At 45.4% G+C, this 15,427-nt stretch overlaps 1 protein-coding gene across 5 annotated transcripts in view; it reads left to right on the top strand.

The window, feature by feature from the left end:
• The window catches only part of MEF2D (myocyte enhancer factor 2D), a 137,042-nt gene that overhangs the window by 75,512 nt on the left and 46,103 nt on the right, over positions 1-15,427 (top strand). For all 5 annotated transcript variants that reach the window (XM_082203929.1, XM_082203931.1, XM_082203932.1 and 2 more), the window contains one exon: positions 101-409. In XM_082203929.1, coding sequence (XP_082060055.1) covers positions 356-409 — 54 coding nt within the window. In that variant the 5' untranslated portion in view covers positions 101-355. The remainder of the gene's footprint in view (positions 1-100; positions 410-15,427) is intronic.

The raw sequence follows: 15,427 nt of genomic DNA, 5'->3' as shown, positions 1-15,427 counted from the left end.
TCAATGTAAATCTGTCCTGCAAGCTACTTCTGAATGTACCATATAACAAGAGAAAAAAGCAATAGTGTTAATTCTTTTTCTCCCCCTCTTTCTTTTGTAGGCTTCTTTTATTAAACCTCATCACAAATTCCCAACGCATCTGGATTTGCACAGACAAGTGGAATACCATGAACTGAAAAAGCGGCAACAAACCTTTTTTTGTGCTTAGTTTTTTATTTTGTGATTTTCTACTTTTTTGTTTTTTCAAAACGATTTTTTGGATGACAGCACTTTGAAAAACAAGGTGTTTTCCTTTTTTTAATTTTTGGAAATTAAAAAATTAAGCCGCCCCATACCGTGAGGATCTCCGGAGAAGATGGGGAGAAAAAAGATCCAGATCCAGAGGATTACGGACGAGAGGAACCGGCAGGTCAGTTTGCATTAAATTTTCTCTCTTTATGGTGGTATGGGTGGTGGGGAGAATTTGCCATTTCTGCAGAGTCCCAAAGGGAACGTCACTTTCCCCTTGCTTTGTGCTTCGACTTTGCTAACTCTGAAATTGAACCTGTGCTTTTCAGTAGCACAGTCTCTTGTGAGTGGTGCATCAATTAAGTGGTTTGGAGCTGCTTGGGAGCCTAGCTGGGTTTCCAGGTCTCTTTCCTGAGACTGGGATGGAACAGAGGAAGCTGCCTTATGTTGAGTTGGACTGTTGGCCCATCTAGCTCAGTATTGTCTACACTGATTGGGAGCAGCTCTTCAGGGTCTCCCAGGCTGGGGGCAGGGTCTTTCTCAAGCCTCCTTGAAGGTGCCATTGGGATTGAAGCTGGGGCCTCATGCCAAGCAAATGCTCTGGATCTGAGCAGCTGTGATGGTGGATGAAGTATAGGAACTACAGAGTGTGGTCTTATAGGCCAGGGAGCAAAGGCTGGAAGTTATGTGCCCATCTGGGGAGCAGTTCACACCATAGTTTGTTGTCACTCCCGCACAGCAAAGCAAGTTGATGCTTTCCATAGATTTCAATATCCAAAATTGTCATTGGAAAGATGTGGGGTGGCCTCAGATCAGGGGTCTTGTGCGTTCTGGGATGGAACTTCCTGCCAGAAACCACTGAGGTCGCATTCACGCTACACATTTTCAGCACCCTGATTCCACTTTAAACCATCATGGCTTCCCCCAAAGAATACTGGGAGCTGTAGTTTGCTAAGGGCACTGGGAGTTGTTAGAAGACCCCCCTGTTCCCCTCCCAGAGCTTCAAGTCCCAGAGCGGTTTAACAATCAATCCCTCTTCACAGGTAATTCTGGGAATTGTGGCTCCGTGAGGGGGAAAGGTGTCTCCTAACAACTCTCAGCACCCTTAACAAACTACAGCTCCCAGGTTTCTTGGGGGGAAGACATGACGTTTTAAAGTGGTATCATAGTGCTTTATGTGTGTATTTCCAATGTGGCCACTATCCCCCCCCCCAAAAAAAAAACCACTCATCAGTACGTTGCCAGGTCTAGCTTGAAGCCTCAAAGCTTTATTTTTCCTTGTCAAGGTCACTGGGGAAGGACAGACATCTCAGAGTCATGGCCCAGAATCAAAGGTTTGTGGTGGTAGGCATGCTTGGCTTGAGGGTTTTTGCTATCTACGCCATCTCTGTCAAGCTCTGAAATAAACCATCCAGGCTCTTTCAGCCGCTTCTTCATAACCTGCACTTCTAAAATATCAGGAATGAATCCAGTGGCCAGGAATATGGCTACCACAAGATGCAGTGGCCAGCAACTAAGGCGGTTGGACAGATTCATGGAGGATAAGGCCATCAGTGACCACTAGCCTTGGTGGCTAGTGTTGTTATCTATTTGTTTCATTTAGAAATTACTTCCCTTAAAACATGTCATAGTGTTTTAGACCCCCTCCCCCATTCTTCTGATGGTAAATTGTTTTAACTGATTTTAATATCCTGCTTGTGTAGTGTGGTAAAGTGGTAAGAGTGTCGGACTAAGACCTGGCAGGGACCAGGGTTCGAATCCCCACTTGTTGGCCATGACATGCACTGGGGGTGACCTTGGGCCAGTCAATGCCTCTCAGCCTAACCTTCCTCCCAGGCTTGTTGTGGGATTAAATAAGCGAGAGCTACTTTGTGCTCTTTAGAGAAAAGGGTAGGACCAAAATGCAGTTAATAATAATAAGAAAAGTATTTGTGGTGGTGGTTGTAGTAGTAGTAACCTGCCTTGGGGCCTTCTGCTGAAGACTCGGTAAAATATCTAATGCATAAAAACATTGGTAACAGAAACCATTTCGAGTCCAAAGCAGATACAGACTGGGATAAAAACAACCTTCATTTAAAAGGCTTGTTGAAAAAAGGTGGGGAAAGAAAGGTCTACAGCAGGCACTGGAAAGACAATGCAGGCTGCTCCTGTAATGACATGGTGTGCCTCTCAACCCCCGTTGCTAGGATACGTGAGTGGGGAGAGTAGCTGTTCGTGTCCTGCTTGCTGGCTTCCCAGTGGAGCATCTGGTTGGCCCCAGTGAGAACAAGATGCTGGACTAGATGGGGCCCCATCTCCTCACAGAGCTAAAACCCCCAAAGTTCTTTAGGAAGAGGGATTGGTTGTTAAAAGACTCTAGGAATTGTAGCCCTTAACTAATTGCACTTCCCAGGATTCTTTGGGGGAAGCCATGACTATTTAAACTGGCACCATAGCGTTTTAAATATATGGTTGTGAATGTGCCCCCCCCCCCGCCTAGGATGGAATCCTTGCCTACTTAAACCCTACAATTTCCTTACCTTGGAGGTCCTCCTAAGCCCCACCTTCCAGAATCAGAGCTCAGTTGAATATATATTTATTTCAGGTGGCTTTTGAGCGGCAATACAATTGCCCTAATTGGGTTTTTGTGCTTCTTAGCTCACCCTTGGTCTTTGGGGTGCAACAGGCTATAAACCAGGAGGTACAATAACATAAACGCTGTGTCTTTATGAACATGACATTTAGGCAATTTCTAATCTGCTTCCCACTGGCCAGGGTGACTTGGCCTCCTTCAACTCCCATGTTTGTTAACTGCACCATGAGGACTTGTAACTTGCATACTTAAAGCAAGGATAAAAGCGACTACCCCAAAACAAGCAGATTTGGGGTTTTCAGGGGTGACCTGGAAATCCAGAAGGCTTTTTTAAAAACCCAATTTCTTCTTAGCACCAAAACTACGCACCCTGCCTTGACAGTGTCCTGCACCATGCTTGTTGAAGTGGGGTAGAGGACTGTTAACAACAACAACAACAACAACAACAACAATAACAACAACATGGAACAAGGTACCTGCTGTTCCATTGCTAGCAGAGGGATTGTTCTGCCAGGCAGCAAATTTGCTGCGGCAAATACTTTCCTACCCTTCAGGGAACCACCCTCAAGGTTGTGAGGTCTTAAAATTAACCCATCGTGACAGATGGCCTAGTTCGATTTCCAGCTCCCCAGCAGGTCTGTTCTCTTGGCAACGGCCCCTTGATGCAGACTGAGGTTGTTTCAATAAACACCTGAGAGCGAGCTGTGAATCCCATTTCAAGAAATTAAAACACCAGCCCTCCTTCCCCTGGACTCCACTGTTGACAAAGCCCAAGGGCAGGAGAGAGTGGTTAGAGAGAAGGCCACATTCACATGTACAAAGGCAAGCTCTAGTGTTAAGGACTTCTGTCAAGCTGCTTTGGGAGGGTGTTAATGAATTGTTTGTTGTTGTTCTTTATCTAGAGAGGCCTCTTCCTCACAGTTTCAACCCCCACCCCACAAGGCACTTGTGCAAGGTTAGGAACCACTTAGGCCTCATTCATATCAAACATTTAAAGCTCTATGATTTCATTTCAAACCCTCATGGGTTCCCTCAAACTATTCTGGGAGCTGTAGTTTTTTAGCGGTGCTGAGAGCTGTTAGAAGGCCCCTGTTCCCCTCACAGAGCTACAATTTCCAGAGTGTTTTAGCAATCGATCCCTCTTCTCAGTTCTCTGGGAATTGTAGCTTTGTGTGACAGAGATGAAATACAATTAAAACACCGCTATGACAGCAACTTTCTATATGAAAATGCAAAGTCAATTAAAGGCTGACATTACATGTGGCTAATCTAACACGTGAATCTAACAGCTTTGGAACACAGTTTCCAAGGGTTCTTCACCATGTATCAGAAGCTTTTAGTGTTGTAGACATTCACGCCTGTAAGGGGAGAAAATTCCACTCATGGGGCACTACCACAAAGAAGGCCCTGCTCCAGGTTCCCCATAATGGGCAGCATCAGTTACTTGGGCTGGAAGCAGCCCCCACCTCTTGATTTTTAGGCCCAACCTGGCTGATGTGGAAAGAGGTGCTCTGACAAATATCAAGGTCACAAGTTATTGAGGACTTTATAAGTTAATGTTAGCACTTTGATGTGGGCCTGGTAACATATAGGCAGCAATAATAGATTCCATAGAATATGTGTCACATAATAAAATAAATTCTTGTGACTGCATTCTGCACTAACTGCAGAATGGAAGAAGGAACTGAGCTGAAGGAACTGGAAACTGCAGCAAACTTTGCACTCTTTCAATTCCAGATTTTCATTTCAGAAATTCTCCTAGTTTCACCAAAACTCAGAGCTGAGCAAGCCTACTGAAGAATCAAGGGAAGGAGCCTAATAAATCTCCTGGGTGGAAAACTTGCCTCCTGTGCTCGTGTCTGTCTTTTTGCTGATTGTGTTCATCCCTCGTAATAATAATTAGGGGTGTTACTTGATAAATCAACGTAGCGTGATTTTTAAAATCTTAAAAAAGGTGCTCCCAAACTAATCAGATAGACATTTTCCAAATTAAATTGTTTATTACTTTTACATGGACAAATCCATGAAGGATGCCCATCTTGAATGAGGCATTGTCTTCCTGCCCTCGGTTGCCCCCTTCTCTCACATACAGGAGGGGAACTGTCTTGCCTGCTGCAGCAAGTGCATGTACCATCAAAGTAAAGCCTTTTTAAAATAAAAAATGGAGCTTTCTTCATTTGCATCATGGAAGCATTTCGTCATTTGCAAATTATTGAATAAATTAATTAAAACACACATGATTCTTCCATTAAGATTTCTTTCAGTTGAGTGGCAGCCCTAATAATGATCCCATGTGGCATTCATGCAACACTTGAGAGAGTTCAAGGCATTTTGCATGATCTAGTTCTCAGTACAACTATCCCATGCAGTAGGGCAATAGTATTAGGGACAAATGTAAGGTTCTGCACTTAGGAAGAAACAAATACACAACTACAGGATGGGGGACACCGGGCTTACTAGCAGTATATGTGAAAAGGATCTAGGGGTCTTGGTGGACCACAAGCTTAACATGAGTAAACGTGTGATGCAACAGCAAAGCAGCTAATGCTATTCTACGCTGCATCAACAGAAGTATAGTGTCCAGATCAAGGAACTAATAGTACCACTCTATTCTGCCTTAGTCAGACCACACTTTGAATACTGTGTCCAATTCTGGGCACCACAATTTAAGAAGGATGCCGACAAACTGGAACGTGTGCAGAGGAGGGCAACCAAGATGATCAGGGGTCTGGAAACTAAGCCTTATGAGGAGCGCTTGAAGGAGCCGGATATGTTTAGCTTGGAAATGAGGAGATATGATAGCCATCTTTAAATATCTAAAGGACTGTCATCACATGGAAAAGGAAGCATGCTTGTTTTCTCCTGCTCTGGAGGGTAGAACTCGAACCAATGGCTTCAAGTTGCAAGACAGGAGATTCCGATTAAACATTTTGGAAAACTTTCTGACAGTAAGAGCTGTTCAGCAGTGGAACAGATTCCCCTGAGAGGTGGTGGACTCTCCTTCCTTGGAGGTTTTTAAACAAGAGGTTGGATGGCCATCTGCCATGGATGCTTTAGCAGATATCCCTGCATTGCTAGATGACCTTTGGAGTCCCTTCCAACTCTAAGATTCTATGATTCTATTATTCCTGTCTGCAATATGAGTATGAGGCTAAGGGGAAGAGGGGGCTTCCCTAGTTAGTTCCTGGCAGGGGCAAGAATGGAACTGCAGGCTTCCAGATTCCCTGCCTTAGTCCTTCATCCTATTATAGCTGTCTTCTTGGTGCGGAGGTTTGGTTTTTATACACACCCCTTTCAGTGCACTTAATTCCAAACAGGACATTATGCTGCCCATAACAAGCAATGGCAGGCAAATTTGGTTGGAGTGGTTTTCCTGTTCCCTTTGGAACAACGGGTCTTTTGAGTTTTACTTCTTAAAAGTTTGGGGGAGCCATTTTGCCTGTAAGAGTAACGTCTCACTCTGAATATGACTGACTTGTTTGAAGGATACTATGACTTGAAAACAGAGACTCTGTATGTACTGTTATTACCCAAGAAAATATTTTAATAAAAGCATATTTAAAAACAAAACAAAAAATGGTGGGGGAAGGGGTGATTGAGGAGAAGAGGAAATTGTGAAAGCATCCCAGTTGTTCAAAGCATTTTGTTTGGTTTGGTTTTTGTAAGGCTAGCAGGAAACTTCCTATTAGCAATTATTATTAAGAAAGCTGCTGGAACTTTTTATTGGAGTGGTCATGCTTTGCAACAGAGGGAAGGCCAGCTCTAGGTGCCAAGGACAAGCTGGATGTATGTCTTTCCATGGTTATTTGAAGCAGTAAAAGTGAATGGAAAATACTTTCCAGTTCTTTGGGGGCTTTGATTGAGTCCAGGTTCCACAATCCCGTCAGGAAGGAGGGGAGGCATCCTGTGTCAGAGTGCAGGGCCAAATCGATTGCCTGTTTCTCATCTCTTTCCATTGAGCTGCTGTTTGTGCAGCTAAGCTTTGCAGGAGAGAGCTGTTGAAGAGGCTTCTTCAGGTTAGCAGGTTAAAGTACCTGGCTTATTATTTATTTTGTTACATTTGTCTGCAGCTCTTCTTCAGTCACAGAACCCAAAGTGGTGTGCATGTGGTCCCCAAGCAGTCACCCATTCAGGCACTGGCCAGATACAGACCTTCTTAATTTCAGCAAGGTGCTGGACTCGCATACCTGCTGGCCTGCTTTTACTGCAGTGTCTTTAGAGCCAGAAATGTTCCCATGGGAGACATTGCATGTGGCTGGTTCTCAGTGAGTACTGAAAGCATTCTAAAGGTTTCTGGAAAACCTCATAAGGGTAAAGGGACCCCTGACCATTAGGTCCAGTCGTGGCCAACTCTGGGTTTGCGGTGGTCATCTCGCTTTATTAGCCAAGGGAGCCAGTGTACAGCTTCCGGGTCAAGTGGCCAGCATGATTAAGCCGCTTCTGGCGAACCAGAGCAGTGCACAGAAATGCCATTTACCTTCCCACCAGAATGGTACCTATTTATCTACTTGCATTTTGATGTGCTTTTGAACTGCTAGTTTGGCAGGAGCAGGGATCCGAGCAACGGGAGCTCACCCTGTTGCGGGAATTCGAACCGCCGACCTTCTGATCGGCAAGCCCTAGGCTCTGTGGTTTAACCCACAGCGCCACCCGCATCCCTGGAAAACCTCATAACAGCTAGCTATTGCTACCTTGCAGTGTGTTTACACGCACACAAACCATCAGAATCTGAGGTTGGGCAGGTGTATTTATGTGCCTTCAATGTATGTGCCTTCACTGTACTCATTTATTCCACCGTAGCCCATTTTGCACAGATGTAGGACAGTGGTGCAAAACCAGCACAAACTCCACAAAGCGCCCTGAAAACATGCAGATTTTTTTCCTAGTGTACTTTACCAGTGGCACAAAATGAACCATGCAGTGGGAAGGCTGTGTGTTGTATCATGTGCTAGTCCTACTCAGAACAGGCCCATGGAAAATAATGGACAGGGCTAACTTAGGTCTACTCTGAGTTTAACTTTATTGGATCCAACCCTGTGCCTTAGATCTCATATACATGTGTTACCCTGGGCCTGGGGTCATGATGCATCTGCCACATCTGTCAAGAGATTTAACTTCTAGAGACTTGGGGATGGCAGGGGGACAAGTTAAGGCAGAAGGACAGAGGCTCCTAGAGTCTGTGTTTTCTAAAAGCATCCACATCATCTCCACAAATCAAGATATAAGACAGTGGTGCTTATCAGCAAGAGATCCCAGAAACTCAGGGCTATCCCTGGTCAAGAGGGGTCATTGAAGATGATGTCCTATTCCAGTGCTGGATTTGCCCCTCCTGCAGGGGACATGAGCGGGTGGTTTTTCACTGGGCTGGGAGAGTTGGCAGAAGCCAAAGGCAAGGATGCCGAGCCTGTAATAGTCCCTAATGACATTACAGGGATTTGCAGAGGGGATTTGCCATTGCAGATCAGTCCACTGGTCCTCAGGGCCTGGCCGACCGGCTGGAGAAGCGGCTGGTACCTTGATGTGTTGGGAGGGAGACAGAAATCCTCCTTCAGTTATGCCAGCCTGGACGGTCCAGTAATTCCTTCCACAGTCCTTGGTGCACACGGCTTACACCCTGGAGAAGGAGATTTGATTACCCTCTTCGTCTTAAAAGGTTAATGCCTCCAGATGAGGGTGAGGAGGCCTGACTAAATCCTATCTTAGCCCCAAACTGAGTGAAAGCCTTTTATCATTGTTCTGCCTTGCCCTCCCCTCTTCCTTTCCCTCCCACCCTTAAGAGTTGGCTGCGTTGCTGCAGATGTGAGGTTAGTGCAGCCTTGGCCAACCTGGTGGCTTCCAGATGTTTTGACAGGCTGTTTTGGACTGCAATCACCAGCTAGCACAGCCCTTTTGAACCACAGATCCCGTCAGCCCTAGTCAAGACAGCTCCAGCCATTTCTTCTGCATATCTGTCAGCCCCTAACTTCACCACTACTGAAAAGACAGTGAAGAAATAAGTTGCTGGTTGGGGAAGTCTGTTCAGCAGCAAAATAATATCTGAATGTGACGTATGCATAGATAGGATGGACCTCCATTGCACTATTCCAGCTGTTAAGAACATACTTTTTATTTAATTTATGGTGTTTATCTTTCTCCTTTTTCTACAAGGAGCTGAATGTGGTATACATGGTACCCCCCCCATTTAATCCCCACAACAAACCTGTGAGGCACATTAGACTGTGGCTGACCTAAATTTACACCTAGAGAGCTTCCTGACTGAGTGGGGAATTGAATCCTGGTCTCTCCCAGGTCCTAGCATGACACTCTAACCACTACACCACCACTTGTTCTCTGCAGCTTAGCAAGAGCCTGGTTGCCCCATCTGACCAAGGTGGCTTCATTGAGTTCAGCATCCTGTTTCCTGCAGATCTCCAAATAGGGCTGGGGAAAGACTCTGTCTGAAATGTTAGGAAATGCTGCCAGTCTGTGTGCACAATACTAAGTTAGATTGACCCAATGGTCTGACTTATATTAAGACAGCATTCTAGGTTCCTAGCTGTTATCTGGAGACATGCTGCCTCTAACAGTGGAAGGTCTGCTTAGGGGTGCTGCTTAGGGAGATCCCCTAAACTGGTGGCTTTGGGGGAGTTCAGTATGTGTTCTAAGGCTGCACTCGCAGAAGAATAGATCAGGATTTCCTGACATCTGTGGCAAATGATGAGTCTATTTCAGGCCCTGCCTGGTACCAGGACTTGTGCTGGATCTGTGTGTGTTCATTCTGGATGGAAAGATTGTGACCTAGGTAGACACTTTGCTACCTGGTGAGGTTTAGGCTTACTGAAATTCTTAATCTCTTGTGGGGTAGGTGAGGAAGGTGTCTGTTTTTGGATGTGATGGTTCTAGGAAACACCCTAGAGAGGTCCGATCTGGCCACAGTCATGTCTCAAATGGGATCAGGCATCCTTTTCCAATCTTGTACCCTTCTGGTGTTGTTGGACTACAACTCCCACCATTCTTGATCACTGGCCCTTCTTGACATCCAGTTGTGAAAGGTTGGATTACTACAATGTGCTCTCTGTAAAAGGTAAAGGACCCCTGGACCATTAAGTCCAGTCAAAGGTGACTATGGGGTGCGGTGCTCATCTTGGCGTTTGTCCACAGACAGCTTTTCTGCATCATGTGGCCAGCATGACTAAACCGCTACTGGCTCGCGGAGGAACGTGACGAGTGCCAAAGCGCACGGAAACACTGTTTACCTTCCTACTGCAGCAGTACCTATTTTTCTACTTGCACCGATATGCCTTCAAACTGCTAGGTTGGCAGAAGCTGGGACAGAGCAACGGGAGCTCACCACCGTTATGCGGATTTGAACCACCAACCTAACGTTAGCAAGCCGAAGAGGCTCAGTGATTTAGACCACAGCACCACCCGTGTTTTACCTGCTTTCTGTAGGGCTGCCCCTGAAAAGTGTCTGGAAACTTTGGCTGGTCCAGAATGCAACAGCTAGAAGTATTCTGGGGCCAGCAATGCTTTAGAATACCAGAATGCTGGAAACGGCAGGTCCTGCTGGACTAGATGGGCCATTGGCCTTATGCTCTTAGTGAATGTGCAGTAAATAGCTGGTGCCACCTAACCTCCTTAGCGAACAAGTTTGAAAGAATGCTCAATAGACATGTTGTCTAGAAGTGACCAGGGCTTAATTACTTCTTATAATAAATTTCATAATGAAAGACAGGAAAAAAGGGCTCTCTGGGTTAGGAGTTCCACACTGCCAACTGGAGACCCTCTCTTCTTTCTCCATGCCTTCAAGAGGGAGTGCGTGGTTGCTTGTGGTCTCAACAGGTGAAGGGGTTGTGTGCCATCTGCCTTTTGACAGCTGAAGAAATGAAACTGGAGGAAGCCTGTGGTTTAATGGGGGAAGGGAGAGATGAACCCTAGGAGGGGCGGTGGGGGCTGCAGAATAGAAAAGAACCATAATTACCTCTGTGCCAAGAAACCTCGCAAACAATGGCAGCATACGGAGTTTGGAAGCCTGACAAGCTCGGTGTTTCCATAGCATCCTGGCAGTGAAGAGGCTGAGTTGTGAATCAGGAGGTCCCTACTTCAAATCTTGCCTCTGCCAGGAACTCGCATGGAGGGTGGCTTTGTTAAGCTGTTCTTCCTCAGCGCTCCCCTGCCCACAATATGGGAGACTGACACTCCCCTACTTCATGGGGTTGTTGTGAGGATTTCAGAAATTCATCACGGAATTTTTTATTGATTTACTATTGCTTCTGACAAGGTTTTAGTCTTCTGGGTCGCCAGCCTGTAGCAATCTTGCTTCAAGGGGGTGGGGGGGGGGAAGTAGCCAGTAGTTTTCACATTCCTTTGGAGGAGTCAATGTGCCTCTGCTGTGCTGAGTTAACATAACATTTATTTTTTTAATTAAAATATTTATATACCGCTGTATCATAAAAATATATATCACAGCAGTTTACAAAAATATAACACCAAACAAACAGCAACATAAAAAGTTAAAAAACAAGTTTAAGGCAAAAAGAAATTTAAAAGGCCATTGTGGGGGGTGCACTCTTAAGCACCTGCATAAGCCCGGAGGAATAGAAAACCTTTCAGCAGGCGTTTAAAAGTTGGCATTTAAAAATATGTTATTTTTGGAAAATTAATAAAATATTTAAAAAATAAAATAAGAGTTGGTGCCGTGAATCTCTGTCGGTTGAGTGTTCCACGGCACTGGGCCAGTGACATTAAAGGCTCATTGTTGTCAAATGAGCCCCACCAGCACAGGAAGAGCCTGTTGGACCAGGCCAATGTCTCTTCCAGTTCTCACAGTGGCTGACCAGGTGCCTGTGGGAAACCCGCAAGCAAGACCTGAGCACGAGAGCCATCTCTCCTCCTGTGGTTTCCAGCGAATGGAAGCATCATTGCCTTTGACCAAGGAGGCAGAGCATAGCAGCCATGGCTAGTAGCCATTGATATTCTCTTCCATAGGTTTGTCCAATCCTTTCTCAAAGCCATCCAAGTCTGTGACTATCACTGCTTCCTGTGGGAGCAAGTTCCATAATTTAACTGTGCATTGCATGAAGAAATACGTTCCTTTGTCTGTCCTGAATCCTGAGTTGCAGGGAGGGGAGGAGAGAAGTCCTCTTTCCATTCCCTTCTGTTCTTGCAGTGATGGAGAGTTTTGAGATATTCCTGGTTGGGACGGTTTTTTCAGGGTTTATCTGTGCAAATGTGTGCACGTGAACCCTGCAGAAGAAGGTGGGAATGAACTGAAAGAAAAGAAGGTTGTGCTGTAAAGCTCCTAAGTGGTGCTAAGGGCAAATATGAGGAAGGGAGAACAAAATTGATATATTTTTTAAAAAATTAAATTTATTCAAATAAACAGCACAGTACCACGTGTGTATGAAATAGTGATACAAATACTGTATGAAATATTGATAGAAATACATAGATGTATAAATTGCATGAATAAATACACCATCATTAAATATTGATAGAAATGAAAAGCTGTTGGGTTGTATCCAGCTCAGACAGACTCAGAGGTGACCTATTGAAATCAATGGACTTGAGTTATTCATGATTGACTTAAGTCCATTTGATGTCAACAGGCCTGATCTGAACACTCCCCATTATTTACAATAAGGATAAACTTCTCTATTGAGCAGTATCTAAATTATTTCTAAAACATCAAAGGGTTTTGTGGCACCTTTAAAAAAAGGCTAGAAAATTTTATTGTGGCCAAAGCCAGCCTTCACCAACTTGGCACCCTCCAGATATTTTGGACTACAACTCCCATCATCTGGGGCTGGAAGGGACTTGTAGTCCAAAATATCTGGAGGGCACCAGGTTGGCTAAGGCTGGCATAAGATGTTGTAGATTAGAGTGGACTAGTGCCTTAATAAAATCTTACATATGGCGCAATATCCTTTGCAGCAACAAACCAAACTGTACGCTGCCTCTTTAGAATGTATAGAAGTCTGGGTCTAGTCTTCAGAACAACAATAAATGGAAGTCAGTCATTCTTAACCTTTTTGTTTGTTTTTGTCTTCAGTCTCTCAGCTGCATAAATGCTGTTTCCCCCCATCTTAGCCAACTACTCTCAGTTTAAGTAGAGCTGGAGAGAGACCCGTCTACTTCCGAGCCACCAAAATAGTTTAACAGGCAATCTCTCATCACAGGGAGCTCTGGGCATTGTGGCTCTGAGAAGGGAATAAGGGGTCTCAGCTCCTTTGACAAACTACAACCCTCAGGATTCCTTGGCGGAAGTCACAGCTGTTTAAAATGGTCTGATACTGCTTTAAATGTGTAGTGCAGATGGGGCCTAACTCAGCAGCTGCTTTGTATGAAAGGGTTGGCTGGGCCCCCATGAGTGAATGAGAAAACTATCATTTTGCCTTAAGGAGAATGCTGCCAAGGCATGTGCAGATCTACAGATAGCAACTCGGATTGATCATGGAGAGAAACCAGAACACAGGGCCAGTTGGAGCCTATGGAGAAGATAGCCGATTTTGCATGCAGATAAGACATGAGCAATGGAGGATCGCCATATCTCATTTTAAAAATATTTCTCTCACGCTGGTCTAAGTACTTCTCCAAAAGGAGATGTGAGTTTTCGTTCTTTAGCAAAAGGTCTTCAGAGCAATGCAGAGTACGTCCAGCTCTTCTCTGTTGGAAGGGGTGGGGACAGACTGATGGAGAGAGTGCCTCTGAGCATGTATAAAGTGTCCTTCTACAGGGCTGACCTTACCATTAGGCAGTGAGGTGCTCTTTTTGTGAGGATGAGGTAGAATAATTTTTATTTCATTTGATAACGTATATAAGAGAGAGCAGTTACAACAGCAGGTGAAAATTAAAAGACGAAAAACAAAACTATAAAATAGTCACATAGAATATGCACATGGGTTAAAAATTACAAAGTCCAAGTAAAGAATATCAGCATTATCTGATCATCAAGTATAGTTCCAGATTTGCCAGGCTTGTGACGAGGGTTGCATTGAAAATGATGGCTCCATTGTATATATGACTGAGGTCATGAAAGGGCAGCAAATTGTTGTTTATGTAATTTATTGCATTTTTACTCCTGGGGAGAGGCACTTGTGGGATTTTCTGCCCCGAGTGCCAAGATATATTGGCCAGCCTTGAGTATTACGCACCTTGACTTGGCAGGGGCAGGGAGACGGTACACAGGGGATGTTTGGTTGGGGGCACCAAATGTCTTGCTCTAGTCCTGCCCTTGTCTGAAGAAGCAAAAACTATTAGCCAAGATAAATGAATAGTACTTCCATGTGCTGAAGAAGCATATCTGGAATACCAGGCATGGAGGTAAGCAGAGAAACGGCTTTCAGAGGTGCTGCCTGGACTAGATGCAACCTCACGAAGGACTGAACAGGTTTTAGGCCAGGGAGGTCTCTTTCCATGGCAGTTTGCTACCTTTAAATGGAATATCCAGATTTAGGACCAGTGTACCTCAAGATGTCAAGATGTCAGGGACAAACACAAGGGATTCTCACTTCCCTGTCCTCCTGGAAATACCTGTGTGGAGTGGGTTGCCAGAAAAGATGGACCTGACCCAACATAACAGAGGCCTTGTACAGAGACATTGTACAGAGACATTGGTCCATCTAGCTCAGTATTGTTTACACTGACTGGCAGTGTCTCTCCAGGGTTTCAGACAGAGAGTCTTTCCCAGCCTCACTTGGACATGCCAAGGATTGAACCTGGGACCTGGTGCATGCAAAGCACATGCTCTAATACTGAGCTACAGCTCTTCTCCAGAGGCTGCTCTTATTAAGGGTTCAATGCATTAACCAAACTCCTAAAGAGAGGATTGTTCAAACAGTTAATTTTTATTTTCGATTCTTTTTTGCGAGATGGGCTGGTAACATTCCAGCAGTTTGGCGGCTCTGAAGGGGGCAGCTTATAGATGGACAGGAAAGGTCCAGAAAGGAGAGACAGGAAAAGGCAGGCAAGAGAGATTTGATGTGCAACATTAACTAGTCTGCAGCAAAGCCTTCCAGATGTTTTGGGCTACAACTCCCATTGCCCACAGCTTAAAGGGAGTTGTTGTCCAAAACATCTGGAGGGGCATTAGGTTATATAAGAGCACAAGAGCCAGCTGGGTCAGGCCAATGTTCTGTCTAGTCCAGCACCCTGTTCTCACGGTGGCCACCTAGATGATGCCCATGGGAGACCCCAAGCAGGACCCCAGCACAACAGCCCGATCCTATCCCATGTGTTTTCCAGCAACTGGTATTCAAAAGCATTGCTGCCTCCTGCTGTGGAGGCAGAGCATAGCCCTTGTGGCTGGTAGCTACTGACAGCCTCCATGAGTCAGGCTCTTCTGCTGTCGGATGAGATAAGCAAGAGAGAGATAAGCAAGGCTGGTGAAGTAGTGAGTGCCACTCTGGTGCCCTTTGGACTGAGACGCACCTCACCTCCACCCCCTGGTTCTCTGTGGAACCACTTGGCAACTACAGTGGAACCACTTTATCCCCCTCTCTTGCCAGGGAGCCAGATGGGCAAATAGCAAGAGGCCGCTCGGCTTAACGGGCAGCCTACGGTCTGCAGCCGAAACCTCCTTCATAACGCCGCCTGCCTAAGCAGCCTTGCCTGTCTGTCGGCACAGGCTGGCGAAAGAGGAGGAGGAGG

Source organism: Podarcis vaucheri, assembly GCF_965113315.1.
Source record: "Podarcis vaucheri genome assembly, chromosome: 16".
Lineage (NCBI taxonomy): Eukaryota > Metazoa > Chordata > Lepidosauria > Squamata > Lacertidae > Podarcis > Podarcis vaucheri.
Note: the sequence above shows the minus strand (reverse complement) of the source record. Positions and strands in the feature narration are given on the sequence as shown.